The sequence below is a fragment of the Chiloscyllium plagiosum genome, unplaced genomic scaffold (assembly GCF_037043375.1).
Source record: "Chiloscyllium plagiosum isolate Xiang-an unplaced genomic scaffold, Cpla_swu_hap1 HiC_scaffold_1, whole genome shotgun sequence".
NCBI classification, from domain to species: Eukaryota; Metazoa; Chordata; class Chondrichthyes; order Orectolobiformes; family Hemiscylliidae; genus Chiloscyllium; species Chiloscyllium plagiosum.
In genome coordinates, this window is record NW_028270139.1 from 122,806,974 (window position 1) to 122,831,449 (window position 24,476).

The 24,476-nt window shown below is 40.9% G+C and overlaps 1 protein-coding gene across 1 annotated transcript in view; it reads right to left on the reverse strand.

Moving 5' to 3' along the window:
* The window catches only part of oacyl (O-acyltransferase like), a 71,202-nt gene that overhangs the window by 39,720 nt on the left and 7,006 nt on the right, over positions 1-24,476 (reverse strand). The window contains exons 4-9 of the mRNA XM_043680107.2: positions 20,845-20,986; positions 20,505-20,749; positions 15,746-15,805; positions 11,975-12,145; positions 10,528-10,630; positions 7,520-7,621 (exon numbers count right to left, since the gene is read on the reverse strand). Coding sequence (XP_043536042.2) covers positions 7,520-7,621; positions 10,528-10,630; positions 11,975-12,145; positions 15,746-15,805; positions 20,505-20,749; positions 20,845-20,986 — 823 coding nt within the window. The remainder of the gene's footprint in view (positions 1-7,519; positions 7,622-10,527; positions 10,631-11,974; positions 12,146-15,745; positions 15,806-20,504; positions 20,750-20,844; positions 20,987-24,476) is intronic.

A 24,476-nucleotide genomic window follows, 5' to 3' on the forward strand; every position in this document is an offset into this window, starting at 1 on the left:
TAATGCATCAGACAGAGGGCATACGTCGGAAACCCAATGTCAAATACCATGATACAACCAAACGTTTCGAAAAGCTTATACCAGCTCAGAATGTAAAAAGTCATTATTGATCATGGTGCTATTCTGCAAAGGCACAGGAACCAGCTCAGACCACTGAATAATATACCGAGCACACATACAGAAATTGAGGAAGAAAAGTCCACTGATGTTCATTGTGTGATGACGCTAGCAACCAGCAGCAAGACAACCAAGTTATAAACTACCAGTAATGAAGAATAATGTACATCTCTCCAGAACTGTTCTGAGGAAGGGTCACTGGACCCCAAACAATTACTCTGAGTTCTCTCCATAGATGCTGCCAGACCTGCTGAGATTTTACAGCAATTTCTGTTTTTGTTTGAGATTTCCACCATCCACAGTTCTTTCAGTTTTTTGTTTACCTTTAAAATACATGCTGATGATATTATCACTGAATCATGTCATGTGATCAGATAGACTAAATGTCTCAGACTCCATCTGTGGCTGAATCTATTTGGGGTTTGACGAGCTGAGTGCAGTATGCTACAGCTTACATCCAAACTGCTTAGCCTGGCCAATCACATGGGTTCATGTTATCATAATATATGAAGGAATCAGGAACTCTAAGAAAAATCTATTGAATTCTTCAGCAATACATTACCGAAGTCTTGTTCTTATATAATGGCAGCAAACGTAAGTATGTTCACATCAGTGGCTGATTATGAAGAAATAACTCCCAGACAGTACAACATATCCTGTCACCTTTGATTGTTACTGGCAGGATATGGAGATCAGTGCTGCAAGGCATGAGGTCTTTGGCAAAGAGGACAGAAATGCCAGATATCATCTTCCTGGAATCACAGATTCCTGCAGCAAAGGCTCTCTGTTGTCTCTGGTTAGTTCTATCCTTGGGTTTAGTCTCATTACCTTCCTGCTTTCCTGTTTCCTCAAATTATCTCCTACCACCCAGGGTTTTTCGATTCCTGCATTCCCAAAGGGCCCGAAATCTGACACTCATCTCTCTATTGATAGTTGAAGCTTTCCTTCCCAGTAGCTGACAACTCAACTGTTTTTGGCAGCTTGCCTCCTGTTCTTCTGTCCTGACAATACCAGGATGGGTGCCAACCTCATTCATAATCAAAGAGTTGGGTGCCTACTCTCCCTGCCAGCTGCAGAAGGCTAAAGGATCACCTTACTGAGTTCTCAGTCCCCTCTATCTCAATGAACCATTTAGAGAGCAGATTTGATGCATGCAATCACAGCTGGCTCCACACTCTTTATCCAACTGCCATAAGGTGGTCAGTTTCTGATGGTAAGAACAATGACTGCAGATGCTGGAAACCAGATTCTGGATCAGTGGTGCTGAAAGAGCACAGCAGTTCAGGCAGCATCCAACGAGCAAGGAAATCAACGTTCCGGGCAAAAGCCCTTCATCAGGAATAAAGGCAGTGACCTTGAAGCGTGGAGAGATAAGCTAGGGGAGGGTGGGGGTGGGGAGAGAGTAGCATAGGGTACAATGGGTGAGTGGGGGAGGAGATGAAGGTGATAGGTCAGGGAGGAGAGGGTGGAGTGGATAGGTGGAAAAGGAGCTAGGCAGGTTGGACAAGTCCGGACAAGTCATAGGGAAAGTGCTGAGCTGGAAGTTTGAAACAAGGATGAGGTGGGGGAAGGGGAAATGAGGAAACTGTTGAAGTCCACATTGATGTCCTGGGGTTGAAGTGTTCCGAGGCTGCAGATGAGGCGTTCTTCCTCCAGGCGTCTGGTGGTGAGGGAGCGGCGGTGAAGGAGGCCCAGGACCTCCATGTCCTCGGCAGAGTGGGAGCGGGAGTTGAAATGTTGGGCCACGGGGCGTTGTGGTTGATTGGTGCGGGTGTCTCGGAGATGTTCCCTAAAGCGCTCTGCTAGGAGGCGCCCAGTCTCCCCAATGTAGAGGAGACCGCATCGGGAGCAATGGATACAATAAATGATATTAGTGGATGTGCAGGTAAAACTTTGATGGATGTGGAAGGCTCCTTTAGGGCCTTGGATAAAGGTGAGGGAGGAGTTGTGGGCACAGGTTTTACAGTTCCTGTGGTGGCAGGGGAAAGTGCCAGGATGGGAGGGTGGGTCGTAGGGGGGGCATGGACCTGACCAGGTAGTCACAGAGGGAACGGTCTTTGCGGAAGGCGGAAAGGGGTGGGGAGGGAAATATATCCCTGGTGGTGGGGTCTGTTTGGAGGTGGCAGAAATGTGAAGGTTTGTAGGGTGGAAGGTGAGCACCAGGGGCGTTCTGTCCTTGTTATGGTTGGAGGGGTGGGGTCTGAGGGTGGAGGTGCAGGATGTGGACGAGATGCGTTGGAGGGCATCTTTAACCACGTGGGAAGGGAAATTGCGGTCTCTAAAGAAGGAGGCCATCTGGTGTGTTCTATGGTGGAACTGGTCCTCCTGGGAGCAAATACGGCAGAGGCGGAGGAATTGGGAATATGGGATGGCATTTTTGCAAGAGATAGGGTGGGAAGAGGTGTAATCCAGGTAGCTGTGGGAGTCGGTGGGTGTGTAAAAAATATCAGTGTCAAGTTGGTCGTCACTAATGGAGATGGAGAGGTCCAGGAAGGGGAGGGAAGTGTCAGAGATGGTCCAGGTAAATTTAAGGTCAGGGTGGAATGTGTTGGTGAAATTGATGAATTGCTCAACCTCCTCGCTGGAGCACGAGGTAGGGCCAATGTAGTCATCAATGTAGCGGAGGAAGAGGTGGGGAGTGGTGCCGGTGTAATTACGGAAGATCAGAACTGTTCTACGTAGCCAACAAAGAGACAGGCATGCCTAGCTCCTTTTCCACCTATCCACTCCACCCTCTCCTCCCTGACCTATCACCTTCATCTCCTCCCCCACTCACCCATTGTACTCTATGCTACTCTCTCCCCACCCCCACCCTCCCCTAGCTTATCTCTCCACGCTTCAAGGTCACTGCCTTTATTCCTGATGAAGGGCTTTTGCCCGAAATGTTGATTTCCTTGCTCGTTGGATGCTGCCTGAACTGCTGTGCTCTTCCAGCACCACTGATCCAGTGTTGGTAACCCCCTGGCATTTTAAAACTTGGAACATTAGTTCCTGGCATGCTGCAGACAAGCTTCATAACACATTTATTTGACCTTAATGGGGGTTGACAATAAGATTCCTGTTGTGTCCTTTATATGCAGGCGATCATCACACACGTGCGTTGAAATCGGTGCAACATTTTTCTGACATTCGACTGTTGCACATTCTCTAGCTTATTACATTGAATCAAACTATTATCATCTTTGAGACATTTATGAACAAATTATCTTAGACAACTCATCTAATTGACAGAGAATTTTCCTTAGCAAACAGTTTCAGGATATTCTCCTATTCAGTAAGTTACTAGCTGAGATGAGCTTTAGGATGTAACTTTCCTCTTCATAAATGGAGCACATAGATTTAATCTTGGCATCGATGTGTCATCTAATAATTTACCCTTGGTGTGACAGCTGATTAATCTAATTAGGTTGGACAAATGTTACGATTGATACTGAAGAGTTTCGTGAGATTTAAGACTCAGAGTCCCTGAACTTACGTTTGATAACAAATTTGAACAAAAATATCATATTGCCCTTGGTCTTTTTTAAAATTCATTCACAGGATGTGGGCATTGTTGACTGTGCCAACATTTATTGTCCTTCCCAAATTGCCCAGAAGCCAATTAAGAATCAACCTTCTTGATTATTGGATCATCTAATACACAGCAGATATCAGATAGTACAGGTAAAAGACAAAATGCAGAGAAATGTGAAATTTGAACAGAAAATTCTGGATGGCAGGTTAGTCAGTATTTCTGAAGTGAAGAGACTAGGGTGTAGACCCTTTGTCAATATGTAGAGTTGAAGAAACATATCAATAGACAATCCAATCACAGAACAAAAGACAATGGGTTAAATAGCCTGTAAGCAGCTAGTTTAGCAGAAAACAAGGAAAATGTTAATTGACGTAAAAGATTATCTCCATGAGGCAATACAATGACAGTGAGAAACAAAACAGCTTGGCAATGGCTATAATCTGGATTAGTGGTGCTGGAAGAGCACAGCAGTTCAGGCAGCATCCAAGGAGCTTCTGACTAAAGACCATGGGGAGGGTGCAGACATAGTCTATGGAAAGAACTGAGGCAAACTGCAGAAAATATGAAGGAACGAACTTACCATTTCAACAGTTTGAAAAGGAAAAAGAAAACAATTGACCTACATAGTTGATTCACATTTAAGAGCAGACCGAAAGGTCAACCTAGCAAAATTAGATACTTCCCAATGACTGGAATAGTGTTCTGAAAAACACACTACCAAAAAAAAAACTTTTTTGTCACAGCCATCCCATGACATAAGAGAAATGGGAGGCTTAGCTATCATTTTGTTGTGTTATGGTTTCACTCATTTAACTTTTTGATGAAGTCATGGAGTTGTAACCTACTGAGCACAAATAGCACAGTGTGGGCAGAAATAGAACAGACAAGACAAAACTCCATCAAAAAACACTACACTAGTCTAGAACATTATAGAATGGGAAACTGCTGTTAGAGCAAATGGGCATGAACACACAAAGAAAATAGATTAGTTCCTTACCCAAAGTAACTATACAATTAGATCATCGTATATCTACAACTGCTTGTATTGCAATATTTAGTATTAATGTACAATAAATCATGTTATTTTGAACAGAGTCTGAACGCAGTTCTTGTCAACCAGTCTGTTTTGATCCCAAACTGATAGTATGGCCTCAACCACATGATAAAAGAAAGTCTAGAGTTGCTAAAATCAATGCCCAGACAACAGACTACCAAATGCTGAACAAAAAGAAAATTTGGCTTAAATTTGTTGATTCAATATCCTTGGTTTTGAGGTATGTAGATTCGTAATAATATTTCCCTATAATCTGATTCATTAAGCTCACTAGCATTCATTGCTCCTAAATGGTGACATTACGTTAAAGCATAGAAACAGGCCATTCAGGTTTATTTAATGTTTGAATGACAAACAAGGAGTGACAACGCTGCTACTGTTGCTACAAATCTAATCCCTCTACAATAGGGCTATAATGGCTTCTTCCACACCAATTTTGCAATGTTTTAGTCAAAGAATAGGCAGAGTACATATTCCAAGTGATTCAGGATACACATATCCACTAGTATTCCTATGGGACTTGCAATCAGCCACATGCCTCCAGTTTTCAGAAGAGTAGCAACAAATTTGTGAGGAATGGCATCAAGGAGATATGTCATTAGAAGGTTATGTCATGTGTTGTGATGAGATTTGCAATAGTTGTTTCTGAGTCATTTCAAGTTGGAAACAAAAAAAATCTATCAAATAAATGCTTATAAGTATGCAAAGCAATGGTAAATAGTATGTATGTATTTATAAAGCACTTTCCAGTCTTTATGAAGTCCAATAGTGATTAAGCACACTATCCTCTTAAAATGTTCTGGAGTTGAGATGACTGTGTTCAAATTAGCTGCAGCATTTCTTATAAAACACGTAATTATACTTCAAAAATTTGGTTCAAATTCAATATCCTACAACATCAAATAATCAGCAGTGCAAGTTCCTCTTCTAACCTTCAAAGTTAAAAATCACACAACACCAGGTTATAGTCCAACGGGTTTATTTGGAAACACTAGCTTTCGGAGTGCAGCTCCTTCATCAGGTGAAAGCTAGTGCTTCCAATAAACCTATTGGACTATAACCTAGGGTTGTGTGATTTTTAATTTTGTACACCCTAGTCTAACACCAGCATCTCCAAATCATTCTAACCTTCAGTGTGACTGGGTCAAAGCCAATAATGCTGGAGATTTAAATAAAAAACCATAAAGTATTGAAAAAATGTGGGAAGGAGACAGAACCTGTCAGTATTTTGAATCCAGTATGACTATTCTTTGGAATGGCCAGTTTAATGAAAGAGTTGCATAAGACATTTAGAAGACAGACCTGCACTTATATAATGATTTTCATGATCTCATGATATAGTTTTGAATTATTGGCACTGTTATGTAGAGTTGAGGATTACCAGATTAGCGACCAACTCATTGAATGACAGAGCAGACTTGATGGGCTGAATGGCCTACTTCTACTCCTATATCTTATTGTCTCATGGTAATGTGGCAGTCAATTTGCTTACATGAATCTTCTACAAAGAACAATGAATGAAGCACATGATTGGTTTCAGCAATATTGATTCAGGGTCATGATGATGAATCAGGACTCCAGAGTACTTATGCACCTATCAAATATTTAATTCTGATATTTGTTTTTTTTTTAATTGAGGACTGCGGATATAAATTCAGTGGCTTGTCTGGCAGGGACCCATTTGGAACCCTGGCACACCACTCCTGTATAGAGTCAGTGAAACTTCAAACTTAAAGATTAACAAGGAAGCGATGATGAGTTGACCAGCCATCACCCTGTCAGCAGGAAGCCATCTCCTGCAGACGTGTTCCTGTTTTATCCTTCCAGGAATATACAAATAAAAGGTTAAAAACCAACTGCAGCTGCTAGTCTAAATGTGTTAGTGTCCTGACATACTAATGTATGTACTAATGTGCTGTGAAGGTCACAGTTTTAGAACAGGCATAAAACACCCCTGCACTGGAGGCAAAGAAAAGAAAATAATATTTGCTCTCATTGACCGCTGCTAGCCAACCGCCATCGAAGGGAACCAGGACTAAAGAATCTCAAACTAACCTGAAAAACCAAGGATCTAAAAACCAATTTCTCAACAACAAATACCAATGCTACCTGTACCATTCAATGTAATGGCCACAACTTTTCACTATTTACTCTTCACAAGTAACTCAGACAAGGATCTTTTTTTTCATTTTTAACTTTCTTTGAACTTACTTCTTATTCCTAATCTGTGAGTATGTTTTGCGTTATTATTTCCAAATGCATTTAAATTGGCTCCTGGATGTAGGTTTGCTCGTTGAGCTGGAAGGTTCATTTCCAGATGTTTTGTCACCATACTAGGTAACATCTTCCGTGGGCCTCAGGCAAAGCACTGCTGATAATTCCTGCTTTCTATTTATTGACTTCTTTTAAAACATACTTTTATTTGGTCTGGGAAAAAGGTCTCCAAATGGAAGGTTCCTTTTCAAATTAACTTTGTTGTGACCAACTGAGGAAGTGAGTTAATAATAAAAAAGGGCTAGCTCATTTCTCCTCACATGGATGCTTTATAATCTGAGGTGTCTTGTCTGCACCATAATAAATTGTGGAACTTCACCCAGGGATTAATCATATTATCAGAAGTAGATATTGGTCAGAACATTTAGAAAGAAGTTTCCTCTACTTCTTTGAACAAAGACAGAAGGGATCTATTTCATCCATTTAAAAATACAGAAAACATCTTGTTTAATGTTTCATTGGAAAGGCAGCACCTCTAACAATACAGCAAATGTTCAAGCATCAACCTACAGTTCCTGCTAAACCTGTTAACTGGCCAATGATATTAAACAGCATCTTACCTCTGTAATCTCCTAATAACATAGTCCTTTAGAATTTTGAAGGTCAGACCTTGCTCAGGTTGATGATGCATATTTAATAGTGTTCTTGCACTCAGCAAACCACTGAAAAAGATCACGATACAAATTGGCATTTGTTCAGGGTCAGTGTTGTATTTTTAATGTAGGATTATTTTTGCTTATTAAAATTACCAAAGCCTAATTACTTAATATCTAATTTAACAGGCCATCACAACACATTTATCATTCTTAAATGTAGTACAATTGTGTGGAAGTCTATATTTATTATTTGTTATGCTTTGAAATTCACTGATTTCTTTCACAAATTCTGGTCAATTGCCAGCTGCAGTCCAAGCAGTAGCCATGACTCCCAGTGGCACTGCTGTGCTGCTAGCTCTCAGGTAAATTAGCTGTTTCTGGATACAGGGTAGCTATCTTTAATTAATTGGTAGCTGATGATAAGATGAAGCCCTTCATCCTACCGACCACAACCCCACCTTTGAGACTTACAGTGTCTACTACCATGCAGTAACATTAAGATACATCTTGAAATTTTAAGCTGTGTATTTTGTGAAGTGTTGGGCTGCGCCATCATCATGAGAATGGAAGTGTTTGTGCAACCTTCTGCAGTAAGTTGTTTAATTGTTCTCTGCCGTTCACATCTGCATTCCACAGGGCAGCAGAGCTTTGACATGCTATATCCCACATTAGCTCTGGAATCACTTTTCTCTATCATTCTTCCTTTCTTTAGCTGGCACCTCATTAATAGTTATGCCTGCTGCTGCTCCTGGCATGTTCTCCTACACTCTTTATGGAACCAGCATTGATGGAAATGGTACAGAGAGGTAATGAATTTAGAGATTGTGGGCGGCACGGTGGCACAGTGGTTAGCACTGCTGCCTCACAGCGCCAGAGACCCGGGTTCAATTCCCGCCTTAGGCGACTGACTGTGTGGAGTTTGCACGTTCTCCCCGTGTCTGCGTGGGTTTCCTCCGGGTGCTCCGGTTTCCTCCCACAGTCCAAAGATGTGCAGGGTCAGGTGAATTGGCCATACTAAATTGCCCATAGTGTTAGGTAAGGGGTAAATGTAGGGGTATGGGTGGGTTTCGCTTCGGCGGGTCGGTGTGACTTGTTGGGCCGAAGGGCCTGTTTCCACACTGTAATCTAATCTAATCTAATCTAATTGTGGTTGAGTAAAATTCTCCTGCCACTGATGGCCCACAAGGCCTCATTGATAGACAGATTTGAGTTATAAGATCAGCTTTAAATCTATCCCATTTAAAACTGTGGCTGTGCCACACAAACAATAGCGAGTGTCTTCAATGTGAAGACAGGACTTTATCCCACAAGGACTATGCATTGGTCATTTCTGCAAAGGGGCCAGATACATCAAATATGACAATCTTGTCTGCTTGTCTCAATCTGGTCTAGAAAATATCGGCTTTATCGAAGGGGAGGTGTCCAGTCGTAGGTCCTCCAGCTAACAGTTTGCTGAGCCACAATCTGATGAAAATGTAGTGGGGAAATGCACCATGTGAGAAGAAGCTTCTCAGTCAGTGAAGGGACCCAGGGATGAGAGGAATTACTCATGAGAAGCTCATACAGGCATTTCCAATGTGAGTCAACATATCAAGGTGACAATGGTGTCTCAACATACGTTTTCAGTCATACACCTTGTCTCCGAGGAGCCACAGACTGGAGGATCAGAACCAATTGGATGTGTGGGGCAAGCTCTAGTTTTTGGTTGTCAAGTGATGCAGCCTACAATTTAAAAGGCTGCTGGACAAAGCCCAGAGAGTTAGGCTTTGCCACACAAAATAGTCTTCCCTGTTTGCTGCATGTTCAAGATCTGCTCCCAGTAGTGAAGGCATTCACTAGTAATATTTAAATAAGGTGACCTGTATCTGACCTCACATGCTTTGGCATACTCAAGCATTGAGTTCATTGGCAGGTACATGCTAACCTTTATATCCTGGAGTGTTCCTCCTGCTGGTGGTTCCCCGTATGAAGCTTGTGACCTCTTTTCCTTTTTGTTACACTTTGGTTGAAATGGTGCTGCCCCAATACAACAATTGGATCGATCTGATTCTTTCCTTATTCTACAGAATCTCCAAGGCTGATCAGAGATCTGAGCTTTCCCACAACAATAGAAACATGAAGAGCATGTTAGACAGCAACTTCCAAATCTACATCCATTTTGAGAGACATGGGCAGCAGGCACATGGGCACACCACCATGTGCAAGTTGCCTCAAAGCCACTCAGCATCCTGATTTGGAAATATATCACCATACCTTCATTGTTGCTGGGTGAAAATCCTAGAATGCCCTAGTTAACAGCATTGTGGGTCTACCTACTGCCCATGGAAGGAGGCAGCTCACCACTACCTTCTCAAGTGCAACTGGGGACATGCAAGAAATGCTGACCAGCCAGCAATGTCTATAAGAAAATGATGCTTGCACTAGTTTTGTGCACAGTCTAGGACAATTGGATTGTACCTGGACCACAATTTTCATCCAGCTACTTAGTGGTATATGCTGAGAGAAAATACACTCATTTTGAAAAAACATTCAAAAACATAAATAAACTTTCCAGTCTGAAGCCACAGCCAATCTAAATCACCTTCGGATTGCCAAAGAGACTATTTTATTTTTGCATTATATCAATAAAACATCAGGCATCAGCCACAATCTCCCAACTGAGAAACAGGATGGAACTGCAGTATAATCTAGAACCGTGTGTCACATGTTTCATGTAATATTTAAAGTATGTCTTCACCAGTGATACATACAGTATGAAACACAATTTAATACAGCCTTGAGGATCTCAGTACTTGATTAGTTTGTTGATAGTGAATATGTTCAATGTACTGTCAATAATCATACCCAAATTCTTCTTTTACCCCTCATTGGTGCCTGAACAACTCCATCAGTTGCCTGGTAATTTTTTACAGGCAAGGAGTTACAAAGGTCACATCACCGTTCACCTGTTCCAATGAAGCTGTTTAACTCACCTAATCAGGAACAAACTATCCACTGTCAAATAGAATGGACCGCCCAGAGAAAAAATATAAAGGGCATTGTTTGGGACAGACACCAACCACTGTACAGGATTATCTAAAAGAAATGAATAAAAATATACTTTTGAAGTTATTAAAGTGGATTCATTAAGTGGACATTTTTTAAGTATGATGTAAACGTACAGAGAAAATTATTTGCTTCACATAAAGCTAAGAGAATATGTAATAAGAGTTCATGACTTCCATGACCCTGGTAATATTTTGACTTCCTAAGGATTATACCCAATTCTCAATTTGCCGAGAAAAGAAACCTACAGCAAATATATTTTTCAAGAATATAAATCCCTGAAATTTTTTCTCCAATCCCCAAAGGTACTGAATGATGACAGTATCATGCAACACATTGTTCAATTCTGCTTGTCCTAAATTGCAAGCAAAATATTCTCAGTTCCAGTAGCAAGTGAACATCACAGAACTAATTTTATCTTTTTGTGCTCATTTCCTCATTTTAAAAAAATTGCATTAACAGAACAGAAAATCAAATTGGCTGAATGAGGGCGAATCATTTTACATGGCCAATGTCATATATTGTTCTGCTTTAGAATCATAAATGCAGAATGTTATCCCTGATGCTCCTGGAGTAGATGATAATCTGTTATTATCTTTATTGCAAAAAACTTCAATGTCTGAAATAGATACTTATCTGAGCTACCTCTAGAGGATTTATCAAAACCAATTAATTAGTTTGCTTAGAATTCAATTATAGATATCAAATTAATTGGTGGAGAAAAATATTCCTTTTAAGTACAGTCATAGAGACATACAGCATGGAAACAGACCCTTCGGTCAACCAGCCCATACCAAACATAATCCCAAACTAAACTCATCCCACCTGCCTGTTCCTGACTCATATCCCTCCAAACCTTTCTTATTCGTGTGTCCATCCAAATGTCTTTTAAATATTGTAACTGTACCCGCATCCACCCACTTCCTCCGGGAGTTCATTCCACACTTGAACCGCCCGCTGTGTAAAAAATTTGTCTCATGTCTTTTTTAAATCTCTCTCCTCTCGCCTTAAAAATGTGCCCCCAGTCGTGAAATTCCCCATCTTAGGGGAAAAAAACACTATCAACTCTATCTATACCTCTCATTATTTTATAAACTTCTATCAGATCACCTCTCAATCTTCTATGCTCCAGTGAAAAAAAATCCCAGCCCATCCACCCTTTCTTTCTAACTCAAACCTTCCAAATGTGACAACATCCTGATAAATCTCTTCTGAACCCTCTCCAGCTTAATAATATCCTTACAAGAACTGGGTTTTATTAATATTTTTCGCTCAAATTTTCCCTTTATTGTAAGTGAATGTTTCAAAACAAACAATATAATAACTACAAAAAGGCATGCATGCAACAGATAAGCTTAATATAATCAACTTTACCTAGATTATTAAACAGAGTGAAATGGCAGACGTGCCCTGAAATTATCCACAGTAAACTCAAAACTCGGATCCCGTTTATTACTGAATATGATCTCATGGTGTTCTTAGTGGATAACAGGGCAGGGACACTGTTTTGTATGGCAAAGCTTGATAGTATCCAGTTGATGATATCTGCAAAGACCAAATACCATGGAAAAAACAGGTTTATTATTAGTACCATGATGATTACTGTAAATTACTGTAGTGTCCTTTTAAATCTATTCAAAGAACTAGTGCTCCATGTAATTCCTTATTTTTCAGCTTGTTTCATTTAACTTCAACAATACTTTACTTCCACGCCCGTTTTACTGGTAAGTATGATATTAAATGGATGAAGAAAAATTAACCTAGTAAGATTTAAAAGAATTAGATAATTAAAATTATGTTAAAACAAGGTTATTTTGATCAGAAGTATTGACCTGATTAACATTAATTGCTTCTCACTTCAAAGATGCTCCCTGACATGAGCAGTTACCAACATTTTCTGTTTCCATTTGCAATTGAAAGTCTTTGGTGTCTTAATAAAAGTTCAAGACATTTTAACTCAGTTCGGATCATTTGCCAAGTTTAAGGTAATACCACATTAAGAAATCACATAGGAAGGTAGGGAAAGATTGTAATATGTTGCAGATAGATGTTTCGTTAATGTGAATTTGCAGTAACGTGATGACAAATTGGGAACACTAAAGCACAAACTTTAAAGCGTGTATTGGTTATAATGTGATTCCGATCCCATTAGTTTAAGTGGTGCTGCTATTGCATGATTTTCTTATAACACAAGATTGCACATGAATGAAACTACCACTTTGTAGCAAAACCGACTGCATTTGATTCGAGAATGCATGTATTTCAGAGATAAACTTTGAGTTTTAGGAACTTACTTCTTATGTTTGGGATTAACGTGACACATCAGAGTGGTATAAGAGTTTATTGAAACAGATATATCCAAGACAAAACATTGCTTTATTATTAGCTTTTTCTCCTGAAACTATTTCTCAAATAATCAATACTTTTTGAGAATTGAAACAAGATAAAGAAATGTCAAGTGGAGAGATGATGGCATAATGGTAATGTCTCAGGATTAGCAATGCAGACATAAGAGGGGAAAGAATAAAAGGGAACCTGAGGGGCAATTTTTTACACAGAAGGTGGCATGCATATGGAATGAGCTGCCATCAGAAGTGGTTGAGGTGGGTACATTAACAACATCTAAAAGGCATTTGGACAAATACATGGATAGGAAAGGTTTAGAAGGATATGAACCAAGTGCAGGGAAATGGAGTTAGCGTGGATGAACACTTTGGTCAGCATGGACCAGCTTGGGCCAAAGGGCCTATCTCTGAGCTGTAGGTCTCTATGACTCTGTGAGAGAAGATTTATGTTTTGGGCAGATATTCCACCACAGTAGCTGGTAGAATTTAAATTAAATTAATAAATATGAAATTGAAAGTTAGGACAGAAACTTAAGATGAGGAGGAATTTTTACAGCCAGAAGGTGGTGAATCTGAGTAAATCATTCATATGGAATGTTGTGAAGGCCAAGTCATTGACTGTCTTTAAGACAGAGATAGGTGGGTTTTTGCTTAATTAGAGAATCAAGGGTGATGGGAAGAACAGGGTTGAGAAAGGTATTAGACTGATCGAATGGTAGAGCAGACCTGATCAGGCTGAATGACCTAATGCTGCTCCGATATCTTATAGACTAAGAGTTCACACAAAGCTTTTGCAAAGGGATGTGGAAGAATTTAATTGGATATAGGCAAAATATTTGTTTCCGAATGATGCATTAAATAGTTGGTACTAAATTCTCAGAAGCTTTCAGGCTTGTCGGCTTTCCTAACTTACATGCTCAAGAACATCTTTTGCATTCATTAGCATTCCATAACTAACAATTAACACCTCAGCCTGGCTGGAATTCCATGTACAGGCACAATCTGGGTGCGCAAAAATTAGGAAGATGTGTTCAAAAACTCAACCATATATAAAATATACAATGTGTCTGCATGGCTGGGTGGACCTCGTCTTCCAAGCCATTGCGATTACAAACTTTTTCAGTATCATGGTTCCTTCAAAATCAAGCTTTTCTTTTCCCAAATGCTTAACAGTAAAATTGAAGTCTGACCAGATCAACCAACTCATGGAAAGTCTCAGTCATATGCGGTCTTGCTTTCTCTTGTTGCTCTTTAACACTTACAGAGTGAAGATTGAAGATGACTCTGGCAACAAGCTTGTTCAAGTGAAGAAGCCACAATATCTGGTGTCAGAAAAACTGACAGGGGCAAGCAAACGAAGCTTAATCCCAAATGGATTTTAATTCAAAAGAATGCTTAATTCAAAAGTGTCACACAAAAGTTGGTTAGATAGGAAGAACAATATCAAATGAAACTTTGTGTGTTGCTGTGAGGGGCAGTGGAAGGATACTAGGGAATAGAAGGGGGAAACAGGGTGCAGAAGGGAGAATCACAGTGTTACGGGCGAGGTGGACAAGAAAACATAGAATTATACATAAAACTGCAGATGCTGGAAATCTGAAACAAAAAACAGAAATGGAGAAACTCAGCAGGTCTGGTGTGAAGAGAGAAATGGAGTTAACATGTTGAGTCCAGTGACCCTTTTTCAAAACTGTTCTAATGCTGCCAGACCTGCTGAGTTTCTCCAGCAATTTCTGATTTTATTTAAGGACATGTAGGAGTTGCATATTTAAGGTGGGGAAGACAATGGGGTAAGGAGAAAGAATAGATGAATAAACAATAAGACTAAGGCTGGACTTGGGGATCTGAATGGAAGTGGGACCAGGGGGAAGAAAAGATATATCTAGTTAGGTAGTGAAAAGGCCAATAGTCATGTGGGAAAGTAAGACGTTGATTGACAGTGTTTGGAGAAAAGTGTAGCAAAGAACGCAGGGTGAAGGCTGAATGAATCAGATTAAATATTTAGAGTCATAGAATTATAGAGATGTATAACATGGAAACAGACCCTTCGGTCCAACACATCCATGCTGACCAAATATCCCCAATTAATCTAATCCCATTTGCCAGCATTTACCCCATATCCCTCTAAACCTTTCCTATTCATGTAACTATCCAGATGCCTTTTAAATGTTGTAATTTTACCAGCCTCCACCACTTCCTCTGGCAGTTCATTCCATACAAGCACCACCCTCTTCATGAAAAAGTTGCCTCTTAGGCCCCTCTTAAATCTTTCCACTCTCACCTTAAATCTATGCCCCCTAGTTTTGGACTACTCTACCCTGGGAAAAATCCTTGGCTATTTACCCTATCAATGCCCCTCATGATTTTATAAACTTCCATAACATTACCCCTCAGCCTCTGACACTCCAGGGAAAACAGCCCAGCCTGCTCAGCCTCAGTCCATAGCTCAAACCCTCCATACCTGGCATACCTTCCTTGTAAATCTTTTCTGAAACCTCTTAAGTTTCAAAACATCCTTCCTATAGCAGAGAGACCTACAAACATCATCACTTTTCAAAATCGTCATGCAAAATGATGGCTTCACAGAAAATGTGCAGAAAATAAGGAGGAGACCTGAGATTTCTCCCCTCAGAGAGAATCAAAATAGAAACTAAAAAATAGCATGGGTCCAGTAATCCCTTACAGCCTTAGCACTGAAGTGAATTACTCTCTGCAAAATAAAGGAGAATAAACTCTATCAACACCCCAAACCTGTCCTGTGGTTCATTTAACTCTGAGCAGAAGGGTATCTAAGACTCACCAGCAGTGGTGGTGGTGGTGGCACATTCAGCTGTACAGGAGCATTCCCAGATCCGTTTATCTGTAAGTGAACAACATGGGGATGAAACCATTAATGCACACTGTCATTCCTATGTTTGAAGGACTGTATCTACCAGAGGAGCTAATGAAGGCAAAAAGAATCAGGTTATGCTAATGCATAGAAGACAAAGTAAGCATTAAGGCTTCAAAAACTCCAAATGTATTTAATGTGACAGAATGAAGAAGAAGAAAAACCATTTGTGGGTCATTGAGAAAGCACTACACTAAGGCTGGAGGGAAGTTTTCATTCAAGATAGAGCCTGAAGGATAGCTTAATTATGTCAAGATCTCAAATGGAAACAAATATCCCATTCCTACTATTTTTCACAGATCAGGACTTCCATGATCAACTTATCCCAGCAGCTGTGCTAGCATTAGGAGGAAGAAGAGAAGAATAAATGCACAGCACCAACAAGCTCAGGGATGCAGTTGTGAATATGAAACATTGTCTGTAGAGGGGAACCAGGGTCTTCACTGCTGTCATCGTCACTGACCAGAGTGTAAACTAGATGAACCAAACACATCGATCTGGACCCAATATACCAACCACTACAGCGGACAGCTGAAACTGACAACCGGAAGCGGCAGGGACAGACCACTATAAACACCGGAGAAAACATCAAAGAAGCACTTCGCAGGAGGCTCCCAAGCACTGATGATGTCGCCTAGCCAGGGGACGAAACGTTTGCAACAAAAACTTCCAGCTTGGCGAACAGAACCACAACAACGAGCACCCGAGCTACAAATCTTCGCACAAACTTTGAAAACTAGATGAATGCAGATGGAAGTGCCCATTGGTTAACATGGAAGGTATGAGTTGCCATGATGGTTTGCAGCGGGTCAGAGGTCAGTATGGGGTTGGAAGATGTATTGGTAAGATTTTTTTGAACTTACTTTACGAAAGTTTCTCTCATCCAGAAAATTGTTCATGGCACCTCCAAGGGGTTGTGAACCATAACTGCCTTAAAACCTGACCCAATTCAAAGAAACCTGGTACAGAGGGTTATACTGGACCTGGTTTTGGAAACGAGCCTAGTCAGGTGAGGGAACTTCCAGTGGGGGAGCATTTTGGGAATAGTGCCTATAATACTGTCAGTTTTAAGATACTCATGGGTAAGGATAACAACAGTCCTCAGGTGAAGGTGTTACATTGGAGGAAGGCGAACTACAACAATATTAGGCAGGAACTGAAGAATATTAACAGAGGTAGCTGTTTGAAAGTAAATCTACATCAAACATGTTGGAGTATTTCAAACAGCAGTTGATAAGAGTTCAGGATTGGCATGTTCCTGTGAGAATGAAGAACAGGCATGGCAAGTTACGTGAATCTTGGATGACCAGGGATGTTATAACCTTGGTCAAAAAGCATAAGGAAGCATACATAAAGTTTAGGATGTTGGGAATTGGCACAGTCCTTGAAATATTTAATGAAAGTAGGAAAGAACATAAACAAGGAATTAGAAGGGCTAAAAGGGGTCAATAAAAGTTTAGATTCCTTGCAGTATGGAAACAGAACCTTTGAGCCAACAAGTCCACACTAACCCTCCGAAGAGTAACCCACCCAGACTCTATATTTGCCCCTGACTAATGTACCTAACACTATGGGCAATTTAACATGGCCAATTCACCTAATCTGTATATCTTTGGATTGTGGGAGGAAACGTACACAGAAATGGGGAGAATGTGCAAATTCCACACAGTCACCCAAGGCGGGAATCAAACCTGGATCCCTGGCGCTGTGAGGCAGCAGTGCTAGCTTTGATCAGGCTGGCTTATGCCCAAAATGTCGATTCTCCTGTTCCTTGGATGCTACCTAATTTATTGTGCTTTTCCAGTGCCACACTTTTCGACTCTTACCTCCAGCATCCGCATCCTCGCCTTTTCAGATAAAAAGCAAGAGGGTAGCCAGGAAAAGGGTTGGCCTGCTCAAGGGCAAAGCAGGGAGCCAAGGAGGTAGGTGAGGTCTTAAATGAATACTTTATGTCGGTATTCACCAAAGAGAAGGAATTAGTGGAAGATGATCTCAGGGAAGGGAGTATCATTTTTATAAACCACATTGCTGTTAGAAAGGAAGAGGTAATGTGCATTTTAGAAAGCATGAAGGTAAATAAGTCCCCAGGTCCTGATGGGATCTATCGCAGAATATTGAGGGAGGAAAGAGAACGTATTGATGGAGCATTGACAGACATCTTTGTATTCTCTTTGGCCACAGGTGGGGTCCCAAAGGACTGGAGAATAGCCAATGTTATGCAATTGTGTAAGAAGTGTAGCAGAGATAATCCTGGAAATTACTGACCTGTGAACCTCAAGTTGGTGGAAGGGAAATTACTAGAAAAGATTCGCAGGGACAAGATCTATGCATATTTAGAAGCAAATGGACTTATTACCAATAGACGGATTGGGGAGGTCACACCTCACTACGTTGATCGAGCTTTTTGTGGAGGTGATGAAGATGATTGATGAGGGAAAAGCGGTTGATATTATCTTCATGGACTTTAGTAAAACCTTTGACAAGATCCCTCATGGCAGACTGGTACAGAATGTTAAGTCACATGGTATGAGGGGCGAGCTGGCAAGATGGATACAGAACTGGCTTTATCACAGGAGACAGAGGGTAGGGTTAAAAGATGCTTTTTTAGAATGGAGAACTGAACTAGTGGTGTTCCACAGGGGTCAGTGCTGGGACCTCTGCTGTTCATTATCTACATAAAGGATTTGGAGGAAAATGTAACTGGTCTAATCAGTAAGTTCGCAGATGATACAAAGATTGGTGGAGTTGCAGATAGTGAGGAGGATTGTCAGAAGATACAGGATATAGATAGTTGGAGGCATGAGTAGAAAAATGACAAATGGAGGTTAATCCAGACAAATGTGAGGTAATGCATTTTGGAAGGTCAAGTACAAGTGGAAATTATACAGTGAATGGCACAATCTTTAGGAGTATTGATATGCAGAGGGATCTGGGAGTACAGGTCCATAGATCACTGAAGGTGGTAGCGCAGGTAGATAAGGTAGTAAAAAAGTCTTATCTTTATTGGAAGGGGCATTATGCATAAGGATAGACAAGTTATGCTACAGCTTTATAGAACTTTAGTTAGGCTACACTTGGCATATTGTGTAAAATTCTGGTCACCATGCTACCAGAAGGATATGATTGCTTTGGAGAGGATAGAGAAAAGATTTTCCAGGTATGGGGGATTTTAGCTATGAAGAAAGGTTGGATGGGCTGGATTTGTTTTCACTAGAATGCAGGAGGCTGAGGGGGCGACCTGATAGAAATTTATAAGATTGTAAATGACATGGATAGAGTGGAAAGTATGAGGCTTTTCCCCAGGATAAAGGGGTCAATTACTAGGGGATATAAGTTCAAGGTGTGGGGAGCAAGTTCAAAAGAGATGTGCGAAGCAAGTTCTTCACACAAAGGATGGTGAGTGTCTGGAACGTTCTGCCAGAGGAGGTGGTGGAAGCAGACACAACAGCAGCATTCAAAAAACACCTGGACAAGAACATGAATAGGAAGGGAACAGAGGGATAATTTGCTTATCCTTATACTCAAAGCCCCTTCTAAGTGAAGACAGTTTTAGTATGGAAAGGCGAAATGTGTGAACTTGGCGTGGACTTGGAGGGCCAAAGGACCTGTTCCTGTGCTGCATTGTTCTTTGTTCTAGGTGCCTATCCCTGCAGCGGAGCTGGCCAGATTGTGTTTATAGGGAGTGGGTAAGAATCTACACCAGCCTCACCCTTTCTGCAATGTCAAAAATCAGGGGTGCCAAGAGTCGAGTCCTGGCTACGTTTTTTTAAATTTTGCAGAGTTCTCCCCAACTCCATGAAAATCCAGTTCTGTGGTCAGATAGCTTCCTCTATGCAGTAAAATAATTATGTGAAGAAGCCTTCAGGGGCTGATTTACACAATAATATCACATTAGGGATTATATTTCTTTTACTAATAATGTTTTAAGGAGTCAGCCAAAAACAGCATAGATGATACCCCCCACAAGTTTGCTTGTAAAGCTGGATTACAAGATCCAATAATAAGGTAGTAATTTAAGAAACAAATAATTAAATATCCGGAGCTATGTGTTATCCAAATTTACTACTGCAAGGACTAACATTATTTTAACATTACAGCATTATGATTTTAGGGGGATTTCCAACTTGCTGTGTTAGCATAAAATGGACATTACAGTCAACCAGTTTATGAGATCTTCTGAAAATCAGGTAGTTTCTCTCAAGTGCAGCCAATCTACAATGTTGGTTTTATATCTAAGCATGAAAGGGAAAATATCCTATCATTTCTACCCTGACCCCTCTTCAACTGTTTGGTTATTTACACAATAATAGACAAGTGAAATTTGCATTCATAAATTTAAGAGAAGTTATGGATTGGAAATTAAATGTTCTAATGTAGCTGCCTCCAGGTCATATACAGTGAAATATAGCCCTTTCCATTCTGCCCAATTATCATTTTCAGCCACAATTTTAGCATAGCCACCATCCATGTCACCCCATGCCAACTTAATATTATGTAGTCATGTGTCAAGATAGTTTCATAAAGTAAGTTTAAGCTCAGTAAGGGCAACAAATACTGTCCTTGCCAGTGACACTCATATCCATCAAATAACTTTTTAAAAAATTCACATTACGTCATGATACAACATCTATTTCACTGATATGTTATTATAATGTTAAATGCATCTTACCTACTCCATTGCTGTTTTCTGTTGTTTCCATTGGATTTTGTCCTGGTGATTCAAGCTTGGATTTTGGGGTACTTACTTGCAATTGCTGACCATTTATTTTATGAAATGAAACTGTCCCATAGTGCTTGTGAGCTGAACTTAAACTATCCTTCAGCTTGTTACCAGCTGATTTGGTCTTCCACTCTTTCATTGTAATAAACATTGTCCCAGATATCGTCATGATAATGAAAAGAACAACAACAAACCTGTTTTAGAAAAAAAGATTTTAAGAGACATTCTCCATGTAAAATATGCAAGTGTAATGTTAAGTCATAAGGTATTATGTATGTGTAATACGTACATACAAATGCCAACAAAGACATCAATGTTAGGAACATTATTTTGGCAATACACACTTTTCACTCTGTATATGTTGTTATTTGCAAGGAATAATAATATTGGAGAAGGAGATATGAAAGACGTGTTCTTGTACTTGAACAAACCTGAAAGTAGAAAACAAAGCTAAAGGTATATTGTTTGATAATACAAATGTAGATTTGACTATGCAATTTATTAAAAACTATAATAAATTAACACCAAATCTTGTCATCCACATTTGTACTTAAAAACTGGAAATGAGACAATAATAATATTAGCAGTAATCCAAATTTGCAACCAAATGTCTACAGTTTGCACACCAACTGAAATTTTACAACACCACATGCTCATTTTGCCTTATTCTCCATTGAAACAGAATGGATTCACCATATGACCCACCAGCAATAAGGAACATTTGTAGCTTCTTGAAAAGATCATGAATTTTGTAACTGTTTTTAAGAATATTTAGTAAGGACTTTAAATATCTGTGTAAATTATAGAGAACAGAGAAGCAGCAGAAGGCCATTCAGCCTCTTGATGCTATCCTGACATTCTAGATCATAGCTGATCATTTACTTCAATACTCTTATAAAATATCTATATCCTATTCTGTTATTAGTAGCTGAAAATTTAGTAATCTCTGGAAGGTTAATTTTCAGACACTGCATCACCATACTAGGTAACATCATCAGTAAGCCTCTGGTGAAGCATTTGTTTTATGTCCCATTCTTTTGGAAACACATCGATTTGGACACCATCTACCACCCTCTGAGAAAAAGAACAGGAAATGACATCACCAACACAGAAACTTACATCACCAACCCAAGGAAACCTAAACACATAAATAGAAAGCAGGACACAACACCAGCACTTTATTGGAGGCTCACCAATGATGTTACGTAGTATGGTGATGAAACGTCTGAAGAAGAACCTTTCAGCTCAGCGAGAAAACATACATCCAGAACCTCAACATGAGCACAAATCTTCTCAAAACTTGCTAATTTATCAATCTCTTCCTTGAACTTACTTGAAGACTGAATTTTTGAAGCCCTCTAAAGTAGAGAATGCCAAAGATTCAGAGACTGAGCTGTCAAGACTCAGTCCAGTGTTAACAACCACCCTTGCTTCCCACTGTCACAACACTTTTTTCTCTTCCCATTTTATTTTCTCTAGCTGGACCTGATGAATTGACTGTGGCCAACCCCTTGACCAACATGACCAGCCAGTCCTGAACAAGATATGACTGGTGCCAATACATCACCTCAATCACACCAGCCCCCTCCCCTTAAATACCTGTTTTGGAGCCAAATGACTGACCATGACTTACTCGCTGGACTGTAGAGATACAGGCCCCCTAAATGAGAATACTCCACCCAAACATCTGATTGTGGTCAATTCCCATGATCTGTATAGGTGGCTGCCCTTGACATTATATGACAGGACCACTTAACTGACAGGGATCTCCATGGACTTCACTGAGGACAACTCTTTTCAGAGTTCAGTACACGACTGCTTGCTTGATGCATCTGCAGTGTGTTGGCTGGGTAAGATGCTGGCAAACGGAGGAGGTTGTGCTCCCTACATTGAGGAATGCTGAGCAGCAAGGCTAGCCACTTAGCTATGTGTCTGCACTAATTGACAAGGCAATGCAAAGCAGTCAAGAATGGTCTCAGCATTATGCGAGCAAGTGTTAAGAGAACAAGCTAGCTGCTCTAAGCTTGCAGGTAAGCATTAAGTAAGTGAGTGCTGAGAGAGAAAGTTAGCAGGTCTGAGATGCAACCTAGTCCAGTCTGTGAGCTAAGTGTTACAGTACAAGGTGTCCTTGCTGCAATGCTAATTGTTGGTGCACACCCTGCCATCTAAGTCTATACATCCAGAGTGCACTACCAATGTATCAGGGAGGTGCCAACATGGTCGTGAGGGATTGCTGGATTCCACATGCTGATGTCCGCGGGGGTGAAGGCTGCAGACAGCTGAACTGTGGCCCTGAATTGTGTCCTGGGTTTCAGTGCAATAATTGGTAACATCGAGGTCCTTTGGAGCAGGCAGAGCTGAAACCAACTGATACATGCTCTGGTTCCCATTTCACGTTTTCTCTATATTGAATTTGCTCCATTTTGACAGAGCAGCGAGGAGAGAAGGTGAAGTGAAGTGAGGGCTGCCAGGAAGATAAGGCTTAATTTATATTTTGGCAGTGGCTAAACCCGAGATACTGCACGTGTAGTATCTCCCTCCTGCCCCCTCTTCTAACCGGGAGAAAAAAACTCTGTTTCTTTCTTATCTTTCTTTTTCATATATTTAAGTGCATTGTTTGGTTTTAGTTCATATAAAGCTAAGCTTACAATGGCAGGGCACCTCAGACCGGTGGCATGTGCCTCTTGCTTGATTTGGGAGCTTAGGAACGTGCCTGACATTCCTGACTCTTAAACTTGCAGAAGTGTGTCCAGCTGCAGCTCTTGTTTGACAACATGACAGCTCTGGAGCTGTGGATGGACTCACTGTGGAGCATCCGCGATGCTGAGAAGGTCGTGGATAACACGTTTAGTGAACTGGTCACACCGCAGGTTAGAATTGCTGAGGGAGACAGTGAATGGGTGACCAAAAGACAGAAAAAGAGTAGGAAGGCAGTGCAGGTGTCCCCTGCAGTCATCTCCCTCCAAAACAGGTATACCATTATGGATACTGTTGGGGGAGATGGCTCACCAGGAGAGGGCAGCAGTTGTCAAGATCATGGCACCGTGGTGGGCACTGCTGTTCAGAAAGGCGGGAAAAAGACTCGTAGGGCCATAGTCATAGGGGATTCTATTGTGAGGGGAGTGTATAGGCGGTTCTGTGGCCAAAAACGGGACTCCCGGGTGGTATGTTGCCTCCCAGGTGCTCGGGTCAGGGATGTCACTGATCGACTGCAGAGCATTCTAAAAGGGGAGGGTGAACAGCTAGTTGTCTTGGTGTATATAGGCACCAATGATATAAGTAAAAAACAAGATGAGGTCCTGAAAGAAGAATTCAGGGAGCTAGGAGAGAAATTAAAGAGGAGGACCTCAAAGGTAGTGATCTCGGGATTACTACCAGTGCCACGTGCGAGCCAGCGTAGAAATGAAAAAAATAGGCAGGATGAACACATGGCTTGAGAGATGGTTTAGGAGGGAGGGGTTCAGATTTGTTGGATATTGGGACCGGTTCTGGGGAAGGTGGGACTATTACAAAATGGACAGTCTACGTCTGAACCAGACTGGAACCAATGTCCTTAGGGGAGTTTTTGCTACTGCTGTTGGGGAGGTTTTAAACTAATGTGGCAGGGGGCTGGGAACCAGAATAGAAAACAAGTAGGCAGCGAGATGGAGACTGGAGACTGTAAGAATTATGAAGATAGCATTAATAAAAGAAGAGTAGGCAGAGAGCAGATGAACGCAAAAGAACTGGTGGCCTGAAATGCATCTACTTTAATGCAAGGCGTATAGTGTGTAAGGCAGATAAACTTAGGGCTTGGATTGGTGCCTGGGGGTATCACGTTATTGCAATCACAGAGACTTGGTTAAAGCAAGGGCATGATGATTGGCAACTAAATGTTCCAGGATATAGATGCTTCAGATAGGACAGGGAGGCACGGTGGCA